Source organism: Rhinolophus ferrumequinum, chromosome 28, assembly GCF_004115265.2.
Source record: "Rhinolophus ferrumequinum isolate MPI-CBG mRhiFer1 chromosome 28, mRhiFer1_v1.p, whole genome shotgun sequence".
In the NCBI taxonomy this organism is placed as follows: domain Eukaryota; kingdom Metazoa; phylum Chordata; class Mammalia; order Chiroptera; family Rhinolophidae; genus Rhinolophus; species Rhinolophus ferrumequinum.
The window spans coordinates 192,906-213,890 of record NC_046311.1 but is presented as its reverse complement, the minus strand read 5'-3'; the positions used below and the strand labels follow the sequence as shown (position 1 = coordinate 213,890).

Sequence of the window (20,985 nt, the reverse complement as noted above, 5' to 3'; positions counted from 1 at the left end):
TGAAAACAGCAAACCTAAACTCCTCTATTGGGAGGACAGCTGCATTTCTTCTTACAAAAGGGAAAACCAGCTTTTTCCTAAGCCATGGGGTCCCATTCAGCTCTCCGAGTACAGCCTGCAGGAAGTGACGCGTAGTGATGAGTCGGGCCGAGGCGTCCGCATGAGGTTAGACAAGCCCCTTCACCTGCCTGCATCACTGTGAAGGGAGGTACCCACAGTACTTTTGAGCCAACGTACGGGCGTTCTGCTGCACGGGGAAGCCCCAGAAGTGCCAGGTGCCACTATGGCTACCACTCTTTTAGATTAAGGAAGTCAACCGTAGTTAAAATACTATCTCATTTCCTCTATTTTCAGTCTTAAAAAGGCAAAGCCTCTGTGCACGTGTGTGAGTGCCAGCCTCAGAGGCAGGGACCAGAGGTACCACGGCCGGACACGCTCTCCCAGGCCGCAGCTCTGCGCCTCAGCCAGGCCCACTGGCTACGAGGCTCACTCTTCCCAGGGAGCGGAGGGCTCCTGCGAGGGCCACACTGCCAAGGAAGGGGCAGAGGCAGAAAGCTAAGGATGGGGACAAAGGATGCGGGCTGCCACTCCGAGTGCCGGGCCCCAGGCCTTCAGGGCGCCTCTCACACTCCCAGCTCTGGTTTGTGTACCTGCCTCCCTGCTGCGGCTACGATGAAGCTCCCAACAGGTAACGAGAGCGGGAAAGCACGCGGGAGCCCCTAACTCGGCAATGTGCTCACTTGGGAGCAGGCGGCCCTGTCTCATTCTCACTCTACCGGCACCAGTCCTACAAAGAAGTGACCCCGGCTCCTCATACATGAGAAATGCTCCCTCCATTCTTCGCTGCTGCTGTTACCACACACGTCCCATGACAGTCACTCTTCAAAGAACAGCCTTGCTCCGGTCTCGTGGCCGGGAGCTGCCCCTGACCACTGAGCCACCACCAAGCGCACCTTACAGTAGCATCTCTCTGCCATGGGTGCTCTAATCAGCTGCTGACAGTGCCCTGTGAGACGCTCTAGTGGCACAGAGCCGCCACGCAGGCCTCTTCAGGTTGTGGTCGGCACGACCCAGCCTCTCCCGACACACCGGTGGTGCAGGGTGGGGGCTGAGCCCAGGATTGCACAGTCCAGCGGGATGAGCCAGGTCACGCTGCACTGAAACACGCCTCGAAACCCTTGGTGGCGGCCACCAGTAAAGCATCCCTTTTCCCTCAAATGACATGTCCATCCCAGGCTGGCTGGGGCTCTATATCCTCGCTGTCCTTCCTCTGGAGCACCAGCAAAAAAGCAACACCCCCCAACAGAACTTTCTAAGATGACGGAAACGTTTCAGGTGATGCTGCCCTGTCTCTCTGCGAGCCATGCGTGGCCTCTGAGCACTTGGAACGTGCTGTAACTCAGGGACTGAAGTTTTCATTTTCATGTGAACTGTGGCCGGTGTGCCGGACAGCACAGAGCACTGCAGGGCACAGTGGCAGAGGAAAAAGATCTCAGGAAGGTTGCGTGCCAACATGAAATGTGTCACCTGGAAGTGACATGCAGCACTCCTGCTCACGCTTCACTGGCCAGAACCACACAGTCAGTCCAACCCAAGCACAGGGCAGCCCTACTATGTGCCTGAGAAGAGGGGAGAGTCAGACTCCCGGGTGCTCAGCAGTACTGACTGCATCATTCTCTCTCTTCACTGGGACTACAAACATTATTCCCAGCCAAGCTGTTTGGTAAATGAGGACTATACTTCCTTTCGGGCACAAATTTCTGTTCTCACTCAGCTAACTTTTTCATATGTTGAATTTCCTATTTCTAGATCATTAATTCATTGTCAGCTTTTCCGGTTACAGTGGGGCTTCCTCAGGTTCAAACACACATGGGATTGTTGCTGCTGCTTCTCCTCCAATGGAGACACTCTCCCTGGATGCACCCTCCTGCTCCCGTCTGACTGGCCCCTGTCGGCCACCACACAGCTCTCATTCCAGGGCGCCCTTCGCCTGGAGCTAGGAATTCCTTCCACCCCTCCCTAGGTTAGACCCCCTTATCTCCTGGATTCACGTCTTCCTTTTCTTCCACGTAGTGCTCTCATTCTGTTGTAGGATCTATTCTAACAACCTCCTAAGAAAGGGGCATGGGAAGAAAAACTCTGAAAATACCTTTATTCCATCCCTACGCTTGACTGATAGCGGGACTGGATGTAGGACCCTGATCAGGGCTAATTTTCCTTCCAGTTTTGAAGGGCTGCTCCATGGTTTCTGAGTTCAAGCTGTTGCTGAGAAGCCCAGCCTAAGCGCTCACGTGTGCTCTGTATCCTCGCTTTTGTCCCCTCTGGACACGTTTAGGGAATTGTTATCCCCGAGTGCCTGGATCTTGGTGTGGCTCTTCCTTCAGCTTTTGTGCAAAGACTCAGTGGTCATTTCATCCTGAAATTCAATGTGCTTCACTCCTGGGTCAATTTTCCGCATTACCTCTTTGCTAATTTCCTCCCATTCATTTTCTCTGTTGGATTTTGGTCCCAAACTCAGCCTCTAATTCTCTTATATTCTTTTCTTCTGCTTTTCATCTCCTTGTATTCTGTCCTTACTTCTTAGGTCATTTCCTTAACTTTATTTTCCAGTCCTTCTATCAAACCAAGTTTTGCATTCAATCATATTTTTCATTTTCAGGAACCTTCTTGGCTCCCTGTATGTTTTGTTCTTCTAACAACTTGGTTTTGTTTCATGAGGACAAGCCCCAGATTACCCCACAGAGAAGGAACTCCAAGGAAACAGACAAGCAGGGGATAAAGGGAATCTTTAAAAAGTATATCTCCCAGAAATGAGAAAAAACTGCTTAGATGCCCTAAGTCCCATCTACTACTTGGAGAGACAGTGACTCTTTGCCCAAGTGACTCTTTGCCCAGGTCTGGAAGAAGACAGAGACGGAACCAAGTTACTCAGGACATGGGGACACCAGGAACGGCCATACAAGAGATCATATACTCAGTCCACTTCTCCTGTGAACATGAGAAAGTAGAGAGGACATGTTATATACTCTTTAGGCCTGAGGAATATCGGGTTTCGTTTTCATGAAACTGCCTGTTCCTGAAGAAGAGATGTGTGAACAGTGACAGCTGGGTTTCTCTGGTGGAAAAGCGGGTCTCTGCTTCCTCGTCCAAACTGAAGCCCCTCACTCAGTTTGTATGCAGCTTGTGGTTGGATAAAGACCACAACGATACACTTAGTGATCAATCTATGCATCAATCTGCCTCTTATTTAGACTTCCAGCCAATCCCCTCCCCCTTCCAGCTCCACCTATGTCCTCATTTTTTGACATACCTGGTAGTCCTAATTCCTGGGGTTTGTGACACAAAATATCTTCTGGCACTCTTTCTCCTGCTAATTTAAGTTTTAGCTTTTAGGCAACTGTGTCTCAATCACATGCTTTCCAGATTAAAACACGCTTGCTTCCATTTCCTTCCCACTGTCTTTGTCCTTCAGGATTCAGGACTTTATCAATTTACTGTAATATTTACGGGGCCTTCAGACAGACAGAATGTAACTTACATATGCAACCAGCCACACTTTTAAATTAACTCAATAAATCCCCTGAAGACACAACTTTCTTTTTCTTTTACACACTACAACAGGAATATGAGACAAACACTTCTGGGTTACGTCAGGGTTCTTCACTCATCACACATTTTTCTACTCCTTTCTTTTCAAAATCTTGCACTGATTTTCATCATTAAGTATTCCAAATAAACCAGTATGCATGCAGAAGTAGCAATCTTTCTCTTATCTAGAAGTATTTTACCTAGTAATTGCATCTCTTAAAAATAGAGTTGAGATCAAGAAGAAATCCAAAAGACTTCTGAGATACCCAAATTCCCATCCCTTGCCCAATCACTTGCTCCTCTGGCATCTGAATACACACCACATACATGGGCAAGGGGTCAGAGGGATGCGATGCTGACCCTAAGGGTCATTCAGAGCCGACAGACTGGTTTTACAAACAGCTGGGACAAGCGTGGCTTACTGGTTTATAGGAGGACAGAACAAAATATCAAAGAGAAAGGTGGTGACCATTTTAGAGGCAGGCCCTAGCAACTGTGGCACTAATTCTGGAGGCAGATAAGAAAAGACAGACGTAAGAGCGCAAAAGGCACTTTAAGGTGACAGACATGTGTCTTCATAACTTAGACTCCCTCATCTGTATTTCCTCTGAAGTTATTATTCACTACAAATCGGTGTGACTGCTTATGCTCAAAATGACAATCTGAAGGTTACAAGCAACAGCCAGGTCACAAGCCACACTTCTTTGGGCGGGGGCGGCACAGAAAGAAGGGCGAAAACGAACGGCTGTTAGGTCTGCCCACTGTGCCAGGTGCTGAAGCTTGTCCTATGTCACTGCAGTTCATTTCTACAGATTTCTGAAGCAAAGCTCAGAGAGAACAAGCGACATGCCCCAGTTTCGTAGTTACTTAACGGAAGAGCTGGGCTTGACCCTGACTGAGTTGATCAGACCCTAAGGGTCACGTGCTTCCTTTCAATCCACACTGACTTCCTTCCATTGGGTTTCTCTTTTACCAAGGCTCCTGGAGAAATTTGGTCTCCGTGGAGGGAGGTGGAAATTGGTCACGGGTCAGACACTGCCTTTCAGATGTCTCTTCCATTTAAAAAAAAAAAAAAAAGGGAAAAGGATTCCACAAGAGCTTTATTCTTGGCCAGAGGGCAAAAAATATTGTAGCTAAGGGTTGTGGAGATAATTCTGGGTGACACAGACTAACCTTATTATTCAGAAATTGTAAATGCACTTTGAGGACCAAATGTCACTTCTACATCAGCCCCAAGAAATCAGCTTAATGTAAAGTGAATCAGGTTTATTTTCATACCGATCTTGTATTCTCTGTCCAGAGCTGACAACGTTTGACTTACTATTTCATTGGGGCTTTCTGCTTAATTTTAGAAACACCACTTTGGCAGTTATTCATAAAGTGAATGCAAACTGGCAAGCATCTCAGACCAAGCAGCCGTTATGGAAACACCAAACACCGGGTGGTGGTGGCCTGCAGGGGCCATGCCTCCTGCTGGGCTGGGCCGGGCTGGGGAGAAGGCCGGCCCTCACGGGTCTGAGCAGGCTCCCTTCCTCAGCACACTTACTATTTCCAACAGTCTTCCTCACATTCAATTCTATTACCTCCTCGCAGTTTTCTAAAGGGTTTTCTTTTTTCCTATTTAATTTCCTCACTCAGTACTGATTCTTTCACTGAGAGATTGAGTTTTTTCTTGCTTATTTCATCTAGGAAGTAATTTCAAAACTGCCTCATGAAGGAAGAAGGGGCTTATCTTCTGAGACTGAAAAGTTCTTTCTAGTCTTCCAAATGTGGTCTGATTCACGGAAACGTGCAGGGGAAGCTGCGTCCACTGGGCAGCATCCCCGACTCGGAGCGGCTCTCTGGACTGCTATCTTTTGTCTAGCTGCCCATCCCTGGTACGTGCCAGAGGCAAAACAACTCCTTCACAGCCTGCTTTTTGGGACACTCAACATATGAAATGCAGACCTAGAGTTCTGAGATACATTTACAGGCCGACACCTGAGTCTGAACTTCTTCCAAGGGTCCACAGCAAGAGGAGGTATGCGAGCCACATGGTCCTCTCCCCAGGACACTGCCCTGATCTACTGCACACCTGGCTCACCTGAGTCTGGAACATGTTTCCTCTGGGGGGGGCGGGTGGTCTGGGGAGGGAAGGGAAGGCAGCAGTGCTGGTAACTGCCACCTGTGGGCATGTATTTTACTAGGCCGGCATGGGAAAAAACAGCTAGGCAGTTTTGGGCTCTTCTGACTCTGTCACTCCTAAGGCAGAATTCTCAAACCACAATTTCTCTTGAACAGATGCAAGGTGTTTGCTTTAGCAAACTTCATCGGAATACACTGCGTGGTCATCACCTCACCTACAGCAGGAGCAAGTTACAGTTTGACTTCATGGACCTCTTCTTACAAAATCCCCCCTTCCTCTCCAAAGACATCTGACCTGAGCTTGACTGACTCCTGGCTCTGTGATCTACTACCTGCGTGGTAGCCTTGGGCAAGCCAGCCCCTCTGGGACTCAAGTTTCCGCAGGAGTAAAATGGGATAATAACACTGACTCCATGTTTTAAAAATTAAATGAGCCAATATAAATATTAAAATGGCTGGAACAGAAGGCCATCCAATAAATGCTAAGTATTTTCTCCTCGTCCCAGATTTCCCACTATTTCTGATAAAATTTTGTGCTCAAATGTCTTGACCATCTTTCAGTGCCTTCTCTCACAGATAAAAACCACATGTAATTTGCCCTCAAACAATGACTCTGGGTTGTGTTGTGTGACAGTCCTAGGTCTCTCACTGCCAGGAACCAGCCTGATAGGGCTTCATCATTCCCTGTCTGATTTTCAGCTTGAGACACGTGGGGATCCATTGATTCATACACATGTTCACAGACTATGTACTGAATCTACTACGAATCAGGCCCTGGGTTAGGGTCTTGGAGACAGTGATAAGGCCTCGTGGATTTTACGGCCAGCAGGGGAGACCGACAAGGAAACAATGCGTACAATTTAGTATGAGCGATGCCAGAGAGACGGAAGGCCTAGGAGCACACACGGAGGATCCCTAAGGTAGACTTGGAGAGGGTTGTTAGGTTGGGGAGGTTTCACGAGGAAGGGACCACTGTGTCTCAGCTAAGGCTGAGTGTGGGGTGTGAGGAATAGAGCAGATGGGGTCGGAGAGGGCACGGCACCAGGCGTGAGAGCACGAAGGGCTGTGGGAAGTGTGTGCTGAACACAAGCACATAGGTCCTGAAGAGGAAATCTCTTGCGTGGGGAACTTACAGCTTGAGGGCAATTTTGTGCCAATACCTCAGGGGCTCCGAAACCTCCCCAGGACACCTCTGGCCCCAGGGCTGGGTCTGGAGACTGCAGGTGACAGTCCTAAAGCTTTGGAAATTAACCAAGCTTAGCTAGTGCACATCTGGAACTGAAGTAACACCTAAGGCTACCACTGGTTGCTTGCTCCCGTTTCAAAGGACAACAGACAGGGGAGTTCCCTGCTTTGAAAAAGAGAAAGTCAGCAGCCATCACAAATCCCTTTGTAAACTGTGCTGGCAAGACAGGTTCAGAGGCTTCCCAGCTCTCCTGCTCCGCCCCCCACCCCGCCACCCCCAGGTGCTCCTCCCGGACCTGCAGCTTGGGCTGTGAGCCCACCTGCTTCAAAAGCCCAGTCTAACTGGGTCAAAGTGGGGGTCTGACAAACATCACAGTACATGTTCCATTGAATGGTGGAACCTAGGCGAGTCCAATATGAGATTTTCAAATTAGGAGGCTTCTCTGCCAGGCCCTAGTGCACTATCCCAACCATTTGCACTTTTGGTCATCTGGAGAGTAAATAAGCCGAATTCTTTTGGTTTTCTCCACAGGAAATATTTCTCAAGCCTTAACTGCTTCTAACTCAAAGCAATAGTATCACATACCGTCAAGTAGTGTAGCAAGAGGTCCATTAAGAAGGTAATCTTGTTACTAAAGAGAACATCAGTGCAGTTTTCTGAGCAGTTGTTGCAGGTGAGGTTGTAAACATTGATTGCACTGCACACAGACCTAACAGAGGAGAGAAACACCATTTATAAAGTCTGTGCATGTCTTCTCTAAGCAATTTAAATACACAAAAGGAACAGTACGAAGTGACAGGCGTGGGATGGAAGTCAGTCTGAAAAGAAGCCAAATATTACTAGGTGCAAGGCCCATCAGCTAGCGGTGAAAGCTTGTAATTGCAGCCAAAGCCCAGTGTTCGTTAGTACCAATACCTGCCCCTTGTTCATTTCTCAGTTGCAGCCGCGGGCAATGGAGACATGGTTCCCAGTGTGTCCACAACCTAAGCCTAGATGTCACCCAGAACACTGGGGTCAGAACTCTTTGGATGATACGGGGAGCTGCAGATCTCCTGGCCCATGGCACGTACGGCTGAGGATGGGAGAAGGGCCGTGCGGAGCAGCCAGGCTCTCCCTGGGCGACGAGACCTGCAGAGTGCTGGGCAGTGAGCAGCGCCCTCCTCCTCCTGCAGTGAGCAGGAGGCTGCGTGGACACCAGGGGAGGACCGACAGAGCACAAGGGCTGCAGTCACATTGATGGAAGAAACGTTTTCCTCCTGGGGGTTCAGAAAATGTATATTCCACTGTTGAAAAAGCTGTGGAACAAACACAGTGGGCCCCGTCCTGGGTGCTCTGAGGACTGGGACGCAAACCTGCACGGCACACGAGGCCCGATTAAACCTGCTGCCTGAGGCCAGGCCCCTAGGACAGAGACTCTGACGGTGTGACGCATGCACTCACAGCATCAGGACCACCTGGGACGGCTGAGAAATGCAAACCCGCAGTCTCCACCCCACACCTAGGATGGGGACTTGGGGGGGCGGCCGCAGCACGTGCTTCAATGAGCCCTGCAGGTAATCCGGATGCGCCTGCAGATTGGAGAAGCACTGCTCAGACAGGGCCTACAGTCTGCCTGGGCTGGAAGCACCTAGAGCTTTCAAAGCAGCGAGGGGCCTCGGCTGCTCCCGAGAAACCCGCAGGTTTCAAAGCCCTCGGCAGTTGTCATGGGCAGCCCGAGCGGAGAGGCACAGGTCTAAGAACCACACGGGCGGGCGGGCTCATTCATTCAACAGCCGACCCAGTACCTACGGCTTTGCAGACACGGTGCTCGGCGGGCAAGACAGACGCTTTGTCCTCATGGAGCTGATGCTCCAGTGAGAGACAGACGGTGAAAAGAGCCCCTGTTGGACCTGCTGTCACCTGTGTGTGCACACAGCCCTACCCTGTCACATAACTGATGCTTCCTGAAAACTGGACAAACACACTAGTGAAGAGGAGACTCACTGGAGTCAGATATACCCACTAGAATCTACTCTCGTCATTTGAGATTTTGGCAAGTTACTAATTTTACATCATAGCATCCATTTTGTCACCTACAAAACTGGGGTGACAACACCTCAGCTTCACGTGGTTGTCATAAAAATTAAATGAGACAACAGATGCAAAGTACCCAGGATAGTACCCGGCGCGCGTTAAAATTCTGAATTTAACGCAGTCTTGATTGGGATTGTCAGTGCTATTATTCGTGTTTTGAATAAGGCATAGATGAAATGTTTTGAGTAAATGACGGCATGCTGCCTACAAGAGCTAGTATTTCCAGGACAATAAGGCACAGAGTTTTTCTGAGCCCTTCATGGCACACTGGCATGAACCACGAAAAGGCTCCAAGGTGAGGGGAGCCACGAGGAGGCTCAGCTGACTGTCTCCTCTCAGTCCCTGAGCACCATACAGGAAGACCTTGGCCCACACCTGATCACACGTGGAGGACCTACCTCGCGAACCCGTCACAAGTTCCAATCAGTACCGTTTCATTTATTAGATAACATACGTAGGTTTTGCAAAAGAGTGCTTTTCTATTTAATTTAAAAATAACATATTTATAATTATAGAAATAATTTTCAAAATAACTGTAGTCATTTTAGGACAGAGAAGTACAAAGAAAGAGTAAAACTCTATCTAGAGAGAATCTGGTATTTGTACTTTCAGTCTTTTTTTGTACTCTGTAAGAATGTTTACTTAACAAACCCATAATGAATATTTCTCCATGACATTTAGTATTCTTCTGTTAACAATGCTCTTCAATCGTTTTGCAAAGCAGCACAATGCTTTCTTACTCAGAAGCATAAAGCATGGAACAGGTGAAATCAGAGTTGCTCTGACTGAGGCAGAAGTGGGAAAGCCAGGGCCCCACTCTGCCCGCTTCTCCCACAGAGCCTGGAAGGGCTCCCTGAAGCCTTCCCTGGAGTACAAACCCCTGGAGTACAGTAACATGGACTGAGCTTTGCTACAACTGAAATGTAACTCGGTAGCTTTCAGAATAGGAATGAGGACCAGAGAACAACCCACACCAAAAGGGGTACGAGGTGAAAAGCACCTCCCTGTTCCTTCTGTCCCTTAGTCACTCAGTTCCTCACCTTCCAGATCACCACGGTCACGAGTGTACGTAGCCTTCCAGAGACCGTCTGTATGTGTAAGAGCTGCTTGTGCAGGGCCATACAGGGTTGGGAGGTTGAAGGGAGTCCCAGTCACCTCCCTGTGGCTCTGGGCTACTTTGGAAATGGATGCTTTCCGGCAGCTGCACGGCAGCTCCTACTTCCGGGTGCCGGGTATTAGGAACCATGGGGTAACATGTGCTACTTGATGTGTTTCTTAACCTCTGACCTGTGGCATCACACACCCGTTCTCTGGATTCCTGGGTATGAGAGACAGTTCTGTGTGGTAGTAGCTTCCTACCTTCCTTCCTAGCTTGTGTAGTCCTCAAGACAAGCACCCCCTGCGGACATGTGTGGTTTTGTTGTGGAGCCATCCAGAGGTCTACAACCGCTTCCAACAATTTTGTAAGCCTCCAGTGTCTTATTCCATATTCTTTTCCTGATAAAAATACTTAAACTGATATATATGGCATGATTTTAAAAGGCTGAATGGCGTCACCCTATGGATATAAAATTTTACTTTAACCAATCCCCTTACTATTGTTGTGTCCAATTTTCAATGTTATAAATAACGCTGTTTTAACAGCGTTCTTAGTTCCAAACCACAGGAAGAAAGTTCTGGTTGATTTAGATGGAAAGGGAATTAACTGACAGGCTACTGGGTATATCATCAGATTTAGAAAACACAGGCACACAAGTTACACTGCCAGGACCAACACTCAAACCCCACAGCCCCAAGCTGATCTGGTGAAAAATGCACTGGACAGCACACGTCACAGCTTGACCGCGCCTGTGACTTTGGACACCAGGTGTCGCTGCCGCCAGCTGTCAAAGGAACAGAGTTTGGGATGTCCCTGCCCCGTTACTTCCTCAGCTCCAGGACAGAAGCCTGGACTGGGTGGGAGAGGCCGTGAAGCCAGGTCATAAGCCTGTGCCCAGGCACCAGGCAGACAGGGAGCCAGCACCTAGTATCCGCAGACTGTAGCAGGAGGGCCCCTCACATGCTCGGCAGCTCCACAGCACAACAACCCATGTTCACTATAGTTCCCCTTCCTCCTTAGGAGAAATCTCTAGGGAGCATGATCTGGGGCAAAGGACACGAACACTGTTCAGATTTTTGACAGACATCGCCCAATGCAAACTACCCTTCAGAAAAAAAATATTTGAACTAATTTATATTCCCAGAAGAAGAGTTTCTCTGTGCTTTTACCAACACTGCATAATCTCATTAAAAAAAAAAATCTTTGCTGGGGAGATCCAAGATGGCGGAGTAGATAAACACTGCTTTCTTCCGTGAACATATTAAAATTACAACTAAATTATAGAACAGTGAACCTGGAGAACCATCTGAAGTCTGGCTGAACAGAAGGTTTACAATGAAGGATACAAAGGAGGAGTCATGTGGAGGCTAGGAGGAGGAGTGGAAACGCCAACCAGTCCCACCTGCATGTGGTGGCTGAGAAACAGGAGGAATATCCCGGCCAAAGAGGATTCCCCCAGAGGAGCGATGTTTGAGACCCCAGCCCCCCACACCGGCCTCCCCAGCCCAGAGTACTGGTGCTGGGAAGAGGAGCCCCCAAAACACCTGGCTGTGAAAAACAGAGGCGATTCTAACCATCTGACTGGGACAGAGGTGGCGGGAAACCTAGACATTCTCTTAAACGGCCCGTGCACAGAGTCACTTGGTCCCAGGCACTCACCTTGGGCTCCAGCGGATGGACGGTGACTCGAGGGGTTATCGGAGACATACGGGGTGGGGTAGGGTGCAGACTGAGGTATGTGGCTTCGTAGGGAGAGCTGGAGGAGACTCGGCATTTCCCTGTGAAGAGACCCTCCTCCCCAGTGGCCAGCAGGCGGAAGCCATCTTTCCTGCATTGATCCCGCCCCCTACGCTTCCGGCCAAATCTGAATCTGATTGGCTGGATGAGCTCTGCAGCTCCGCACTGCTGACTCACTGAGACCCCAACCCACCCAACTCCCCCAAAGCTTGAGGTACTTTCTCAGGGAGCAGCCAACCTCACCCACATTGCACTCTTCCTAGGAGAACTCTCTGGGTCTGTGGGCCCCAAGTGTGCGGCGACTGGCCTCGGTGTGCTCTGAGACTTTTGTTGAGTAGTCCCAGGCTCAGCACTGGTACCAAACCAGAATACACATTAATCTGGTGACCACAATTCTTCTGACTAAAGTGACTCCCTGAGACCCTGCCTCACCGAACTCATGTACCGCACAAGGCTTCATCAGGGGCTGAACCTTAAGGGAGCTGACAAGTGGCATCAAGATTCGGGGTGTCCTGGCTTTTCGCAGAGCTACCCCAGGCCTGTTGCTGATAGCTGTCACCCTCGATGGGCAGTGTGGCCTCTCCCATGTGCCTCCAGATTTAACACACGCTGCAAACAACTGCAGATTGCTTTGGAACTCCTACCAGGTAGCCCCCAGCTGGTCACAGGCAGTGGCTGACCTGAGCCTGCACTGGAGCCCCTCTCAAGAGGCCCCAGAACCAACATACTTGGAGGTTGGCTTTTGACCACAGCAGGATACCGCCCAATTAGCCCCACAAGTGGCACACCCAAAGGGTTGTCTCAACAGGTACCAGAATACACTGGGGCAAATCCCCCTCAGTGGGGTAAGTGCCCCACACAGCAGACTGTAAGCTGTGGACGTGGCCAAACCTCACAGCCAGTCAGCCTGAGGGTTAATCCTATCCACTGACATGCCAATAGCAACCAAGGTTCAACTATAACAGGAGAGCACACACACCCACATAAGGGACACTCCTGGAGCACCCGGCTCCGGTGCTAACACACTGATTAACCAGATTCCCACTACTGTACTCTTTACACACCCATTAGAATAAAGAGAGGTAGGAACTCCGCCCCCTACTTAAAGATAGCCTGTGAATTCATACTGGTTATCTCAGGTTCAAATTCAGGAGTCAGGGACTTCTTATTCTTTAAACTCTTCTATGTGACAGCTCTCTCCTTTCTTGGACACCGAGAATCCCCATCCTCAAGGACACCAGGAATGACAGATTCCGAATTGTGAAAATTATTCATTTGCTTTAGGCTACATTATAACAACCGTTTCTGAATAACAAAACTGATAGTGTCACCACTAATTAATTGTTATTACTAAAAACTGTTCAAAACACTTCTCATATGCCATACCACGCCTCATCTGCAGTAAGGTCTAGCTACGTTGTCTTAACATATAGTCATTTCATCCTAGAGGCTCTCTCTTAATCTGCTTTAGTTTCAGTGCTACAATTCCATTTTCAGGGCTCATTGCCAGGCCACATGTCAATGGATCTATAGTCATTCGCTTATCTGAAGTGTGTTCTCTACTAGATTCCTTAGGAAGGTCTGGTGGGAACCATGGTGCCCGAGTTCTGGCACATTCGTACCAGTGTGTCTGTGCCTTTTACAAGGGAAGGGCACTTTTGCTGAATTAAAGTCTCTGGCACGTATCTTACTTTCCAGAGTATATTAAAAGTGTTACTCCATTTTATGCTGAAATAAAGCATTGCTATTGAAAAGTCTCATGATAAATTAATCTTCTTTCCCTTATAAATCATGTATTCTTTTTGCTCTTTCAGTGTATAATTTTTAAAGCTAAAGTACAATTTATACACAGTTAACATTCATTCTCCCTTGTTAGTATTCAGAGTTTAAAATTGTAACAAGGGATTGATTACTCAGTTTTGACATTTTTGTGACCACAGAGAAGGTGGACTTGTGACAGAATTTGGGAGTTTTTTTTGCAGTGGACAATGAGACGTCTGGCTCCATGTGGGCTGTGGATAAAGAGGAAAATTACCCCCACTGGCACTGGGAGGACTAGTGTGCACCCCACGGCCTCCCCTGCCTCCCACTCGGTCCTATGACCAAGGACACAGGTGGGCAGGGCTGTGGGGAAGCCAATTTCTGGAACAGCTCAGATGTTATTGGCACCGAGCTTCACCACAGGGATGTAAATGACATGCATCCTACACTTCCGTTTGCATCAAAACTCAATGTAACAATCACAAGTGACTAACGCACACTATATTTTAAAATACAGCATTTTAATACTGTCCAAATCAATTTTTAAATAAAACAATTTTCCTCATTATAAGGACACCTCAGAGAAAGAAGGAAGAAATCTTCAACTAGATGTGTTATTTCAACTGTTCTTATTTAATTGGTGAATTTGGTACAATTAGAGTAGGCAATTTAATTATTCCAGAGACATATTCCAATTTTACATGGAGAACCATATATATTTTAAGCACCAAACTAATTAGACTTTTCTGCATTTCCTAAAATTAACCTCCCACTGTGATGGTATTATGTTTCAAAGATGATGGTATTAATAATATATCTTTAAATGTAGGGAGCATCAAATTAAAACACTACTTTTAAGCTCTAGCGTTAAGCTCTGTTTTGTCTGATGACACAACAGTTATGATTAGCAAGTCTTTGGAAACGGTCTTAAGTAGGATCTGGTTATGTAACTGTCAATTCACAATTAAACATGTTGGCTCTGGAGAAGACCCCAGGTGGTCTGCAGTGTTAGACAGCAGATTAAAGTCGACACTACTAATTTCTTTACTTTAATCTTATTAGCGGGACAACAGCTGTCAACTGTAACCATCTCTGTGCAGTCTTTTGAGACATAAACAAAATGCTGCAATACGACAAATGGAGAAGGCTATTTATCAATCACTATGGCAAATTAGCTTGCAAAACCGATTTTTCACTTTTATTGTCTAGGGGAAAGTTACTTGCTTTTAGTAAATCTCGATCTAAAAGTAGATATTTAGAATTACATTAAATAATCCTGCCTAGAAATAAGGAATTGTTTATTAATGATGGATTTCACACACACACTGGCAAATGCCGTATTACCAGCGTTTACGGGGTGAGGGTGAGGGCATGGGGGGGCTGTGACATAATGAACACATGAGGTGGCACATGGTGCCCAAGTCTGTAATTCCACATCTGTTACTGATGGGAAGTAAACTCTGTGACACATGTCCTCCGTATGCCTGGTTTAGGTTCCGGAAAGGGTGTTTAAGATAACACGGAAACGCTGTGGTTTTTCACACTTCACTGCTAGATCCTCCCTGAACACTGTCTCATGTGTACAAGTAGTTACCAGTCGTTTGGGTTCATCATTCCCAATTTCTGTTATATCAGTTCCTCTTATCCCTCTTTGGCCCTTAGCCTGTTCCGGAGGAGAAATGATTCCACAAATGATTCTACAATCACACCAATAAACCAATACAAAAAAAACTAAACGAAAAACCCCGAACCAATCAACCAAACAACACCTCCTCCACCAAAGGAAAAAAATGAAACAAGCAAAATAACAACAACAGCAATAAAACCCCAGCAAGTTATAGGAACGATGACAGTAATTTTTATATGATATTAATGAAAAGGTATTTCATTTTTATTACAATAGTCAAAGTTAAATGCTCTCATCAGAAACAAAAGTACAGCCATCACTAACCTGTAAATACCGGCTTTGTACGAGATCCACCACGGACTCAAACTTGGCAGGAAATAGCACTTGCTGCTTAGACCTTCAACGAGTTACATGTTCGGTGTGTCGTGTAGAATAACTTACTGACTAGTCTTATCTTTCCAATCCTATGTAAGCTCTCTGGAAACAAAATCACACGCACTTGGGCACAGAAGACATTTAACAAATGCTTGCCTGGCAGGACCTCTCTGACGGTACCACACAGGAATAAGCCCGAGAAGGGAGAAATCCAGCAGAGGACGCTCGGTCCCAGCTGCCAATCTGATGACTGATGATCAGTCATTTGAATCTTAGTTTCTTCATTTATATAATGTGACCAATTGGTGAGGACATGCCAAAGACTGTTAAATAAGTGTAATGGATTTATAAACCAGTTGTGCTACTCTTGTGTCTCTGATCATGCCACACAATCTGCAGGGGTTCAGAACCACTCCTTTGCAAAGGCTTTCTCTCCCACTCTCCTCCACCCACAATTCTAAACAAAGTCTAAGTACACAGCAGTAACAGTGTGTTCGGTGACGCAATTACTCTTTGTGCTTGGTTAAAACACAGTGAGCAACAGGGTATACGTTAGAATAGCGGGAGCAATTAGAGAAAGATGTGTGAATGACACGGATGGGAATTCTTCTCCCCAAAATGTGAGGAAGGAATAAGCACCTCTTCCTTTCCCCTGAAGTAGTCAGGTTTCCCAATCCACTCATACCGACATGTTTTTGGTCCTGTTCTGACAGTGCTCTAATACTGCTGCTTGTTATCAGAACACGTGTGTTCTAACAGTACCAACTGCTTGCAGGTGCCCAGGCATCTCCTACTACCTCTGGCCTCCATGGTCTGACACACTGCACTCGCTGCCCAGGAAGGTGGGTTTGCTAATCTGGCAAAATGAGTCTATTCAGCAGGTCCTTGCATATCATCGTTTCATTGTGACATTGATGAGAAGTGGTAGGAACTCTTGTTTATATTCATTAACCAGTGGGAAAACTGGTTTCCTTTTATGTCGTTTGGCTGAAAGCTAAAGACCCTACTGACCATGTTACGAGAGGACTTACTGTTCTTTACAACCCAGTTCAGATGTGACATCCTCCAGGAAGGACTCCGTGTCCTCCTCTGGTGGCTAATCACTCCATCTCTGCTTGGTGCATACTTCTGGAATTTGACTTGGCACAGTGTACTGAATTACTTTTTTCCCTGATTAGCTCACCTCCTAAGTGAGCCCCCTGAGGGCATGGATGATGTGTTATCATTTCCACACCTCTACCGTCCAGTACATAGTTCTCAGTAAGGACTGTACCAGCCTGCTAGGGGACATGTGGAAATATGTAATGACATATTTGGCTGTCAAGATGACAGGGGTCAGAGATTTCATGGGTGTTCAGTGGGTCAAAAGATGTTACATACCTTGCAGTGTCAGGACAATCCTGCCCCAAATGCCACAGCATGACAACTCACAGCACCCTTCACACATCTGGGTTCTTTATCTTCACAACAACCCTTTGAGATAGGAATCATTTCCCCATTTCCAGATGAAAATTAACACAGTTCTGCAAAGTTTTCAGCAACAGGTCTCATCAAATTCTGGCAGTTGGTATTTGAACTCTAAACCTCTGACTCCCCTCGTAAATCCCAGCTGAGATAAATCCATTAATGTGTTATATTCCTTTTTTTCTAATTCTAAATACAGCTATTTCTTGAGAGTATCATGCTAAGTGAAATAACTCAGGTGGGAAAAGCCAAGAACCATAGGATTTCACTCCTAAAGAAAACAGAAAGCAACAAACGAACAAACAAGACAAACACTCATAGACACAGCAGGATGGTGGTGACCAGAGGGAAAGGGGGAAGGATGGAGAAGAAGAGGGTAAAGGGGGTTAAATATAAGGTGATGGAAGGAAAACTGACTCTAGGTGGTGAGCACACAATGCGATACGCAAATGATGTATTACAGAAATGTACTTGAAACCTATATATATATATTTTTAACCAGTGTTATCCCAAACAATTTAATAAAATTGAAAAAAGAAAAATGAAAAAAAAATACAGATACTTCTGGATTGAGTTCTAGAACTAACCAAATGGTACAGTGAATAGGTTTACAAAACTAAATGTTAACCTATAATACATTATACGTTAGGCTGTGGTACGTACTTGTAAAATATAACACTCTAATCTTCATCCTATGTACCATGTTTCCCCGAAAATAAGACCTAGCCGGACAATCAGCTCTAATGCGTCTCTTGGAGCAAAAATTAATATGAGACCCAGTCTTATTTTACTATAATAAAGACCAGGTATAATATAATATAATACCGAGTATAATATAATACCGGGTCTTATAATATAATATAATGTAATATAATAGCGGGTAATATAATAACTGGGTCTTGTATTAATTTTTGCTCCAAAAGACGCTGATTGTTCGGCTAGGTCTTATTTTCGGGGAAACACGGTAGGTGTGTCTCAAGAATCCAAGTCACAAAAGGTGACAGGCGAAGAAAGGTTACAAAGTTAGGGAAGTGCTACATATTTCACAAATCTAAAAGTGCTGCAGAGTATTTTAGGGAGGGCTGCTATGTCACAATGTCTGGGACACCAGGGGACGTGGCAGCAAGCTCCACATCAATTGTGTAATGAACTGACACTCTCCCCATGGAAATCCACTGCTGATTTTAGAAAGGAAATTAATAAGAAAATTGCATTCACTTAATAGAAACGAGCTTTGGAACCATCCTCGCTGGGATGCACCCATCTGAAAAAGTGAGAGTGATCTATATTTACATGAACTCAGACGTCAATGCACAGAATTTCTATATGGATTTGAGGTTTCAATAAGGCAATAACCTGACCTCTGACCCAACAGCTGGCTTGATGAAATAACTCCCTGGAGAAGGCCTTAGTGTAAAGGAGATGACAAGCAAGGCAGAGCCTCAGCTCAGAGGAGCAATTTAAGACAGACAGTCCAAGGAAAGGCTTCCCTAAGCACACAGATAACCCAAATGTATTACTGGACAGCTTTCTCCACGAGAAGCAAGTGCGTGAATGTAGACCAGGCTAAGAAAAACGTTTCAGAACTGCTCATTTTCTCAGAAAACATGAATCCAGCATCTGCCAGTGCAATTCTGGTCAAGTCACAACTGCATCGAGAAAGCAGGTTTGCCCTTTTTATTGAGTGAGAGAGGATTCAGAAATGGTGCCACGCTGGGGAACTTGTGTCTGGTACCGGCGCATGTCCTGCTCTGGGACAGCTGCTTAAGACTGCGGGGACACCGCATGGCTTCCCAGAGGAACCAAACTGCAATTCAGACAAGGCTGCCCAGAATGATGCAAGCCATGCTGGTCTCCCGTTAAATACTGTAAAATGACTTAACAAAGGGTCACTTGTCTTCTCTAAATGCTGTACCTTCTCCTAGCAGTTGAAGCTGTGCTGTTAAATCATAGTAAAGGTCTATTATTCGGTTCTTTATCTTTACTGTATGAGGAAGTGGGCAGGACTAAGGCTCTGAGCTGCGTCCTGCTGCCAGGATTTGGGTGGGGGTAATTGCTTTTGCAAATCTTCTCACTCTTAAACATCTTAACGTCATCATCAAAACAGGTAACTATTCTAGTTCCTAACTTCAGAAAAGAGCTAGTGAAATAATCAAGTTCCTCCGGAACAAGCTTCCTTTTTATTAAAAAGTTGAGCCAGGGCCACTGTGGTCAAGCCTGCGAGAGTGGGGTCTAAGGAAATACACCTCCCTGCTTGTAAAGGTAAGATGATGTCACGGGACTCAAACTGAGGCCAGTTGTAGAGTTCATGGTGAGGACCTCAGTCTGAAACCCACGGGCCACCAGGGGAGGTGACCCTTGAGGGCTGGCTGCAGACAAGGTGAGCAGGGCTGCTGGCAGTCCTGCCCACAGAGCAGCACAGAACACACCCCAGCATCCCTGATGCAGCATTTGCCTGAGTGTGTCCCCAGCTGAGACCCACAGGCACGGCAAGTTCAGTGCACACAGCCCTACAAACATTCTCCAAGCTGGCGTCAGGAGCAAAGGGGAAATTGGGCCAGGCCCAGCTTGTAGAAATCGGTCTTGTTCCTAAAGAATGGTGCCCTGGAGAACTGCTAGAGCATGTTTTAAACTACTATAAAACATGCTCTAGCATGTTTTAAAGCCCGTTTCTGCTTTAAACTACGGCCATTCATTCATTCATTCATTCACTCATACTTTCATCATATGAAAGAATTTAGAAAAACTAGTATGAGTCCACAAGATAGCCTCTATAACACAGTCAAATATTTTCAACCCAATCCGGAGTTCTAACAATCTTTAATATTTGCACTTAAAGTATCAGGCTCTTCTGGCTGAAAGAGACAGAATTCACTCAAACTATTCAAGTCAAAAGAGGCATTTATTGAAAGGCTATTGGGAACGTTCGCATGAATCCAGGAACAAATGAGCTATTGGACCTCAGGAGGGCAGGGACAATGCCAGCTCTGTGGACGGGACGGTTCAGTTCTAGCCCCCTCCGCTGTCACAAAGCAGCCAGCCGGGTCTCCCTTTTTCCCAAGTGGCCTTGGCTCGTCCTGTGAAGACTGGAATAAACACTGCCCTGTCACGGCCAGCCCAGAAGTTACTCTACCCGATTTTTAAAACTTAAACACACAAGAACAAAAATGAGTCAGAGGATTACAATTTCCCAGTTGCAAATTCCCGCCAGAGAAACTTGACTGGCTCAGTTTAAATTTCTGGGCTGTGTTCTAAATCCGACGCTGCTGGCTGTTCGTGAGTCAAACATCCACTGTTGGTCTAACCCCAGCCATGACCATGAGGGACGTGTCCCACGGCTTAAATACAGTTGCTTAAAGAGGCATGGGCGCAATGCCCACAACGTGTCGTTCTCATGTCACTCAGGAGAGAAGAGGACACAACAAGTAGGAAAGGAGCTGAGGTGAACTTGATGTGAGTAAGATTAGCCAAGGGAGATGAAAGCGCCACAGGGCAGGAAGCTGGGGTAACAACGGATTAGCGAGAGAAAGGCAAGGACAAGAGCAGAGGAGCCCAGAGGACACAGCAGGAGCTCAGAGGCGAGAGCATGGGACAGGCCATCAGGCAGCTGAGTTTGCAGACAGGGGACGAGTAGCAACACGCCCCTTCCATGAACAGCTCACGTCTGCTGCTGGGCTGGTTGCTGCACGAAGGTGACACTTAGACTGTGATCTACCTGATTTCCATACTGCAAGTTCCCCAAGGACAGGTCTATTCTGAATGGCTCCCAGGTGGGGCCGCTCGTTCCCATGGCCACGCACGCACACCCCTGACCCCAAGAAGGGGAGACAGTCTCCCTGGGAGGCAGAACTGGAAGCCCTGGACCGTCTGCCTGCCTGCTTCTAGAACCCAGTGGGAGATCTCCTGTTCCCGGGAAGACGAGTCGCATCAGCTCGAGCCCGTGAGGACCAC

At 46.9% G+C, this 20,985-nt stretch overlaps 1 protein-coding gene across 1 annotated transcript in view; it reads right to left on the bottom strand.

Moving 5' to 3' along the window:
- The window catches only part of SCAPER (S-phase cyclin A associated protein in the ER), a 218,092-nt gene that overhangs the window by 48,577 nt on the left and 148,530 nt on the right, over window positions 1-20,985 (bottom strand). Inside the window, exon 25 of the mRNA XM_033099943.1 lies at window positions 7,484-7,607. Coding sequence (XP_032955834.1) covers window positions 7,484-7,607 — 124 coding nt within the window. The remainder of the gene's footprint in view (window positions 1-7,483; window positions 7,608-20,985) is intronic.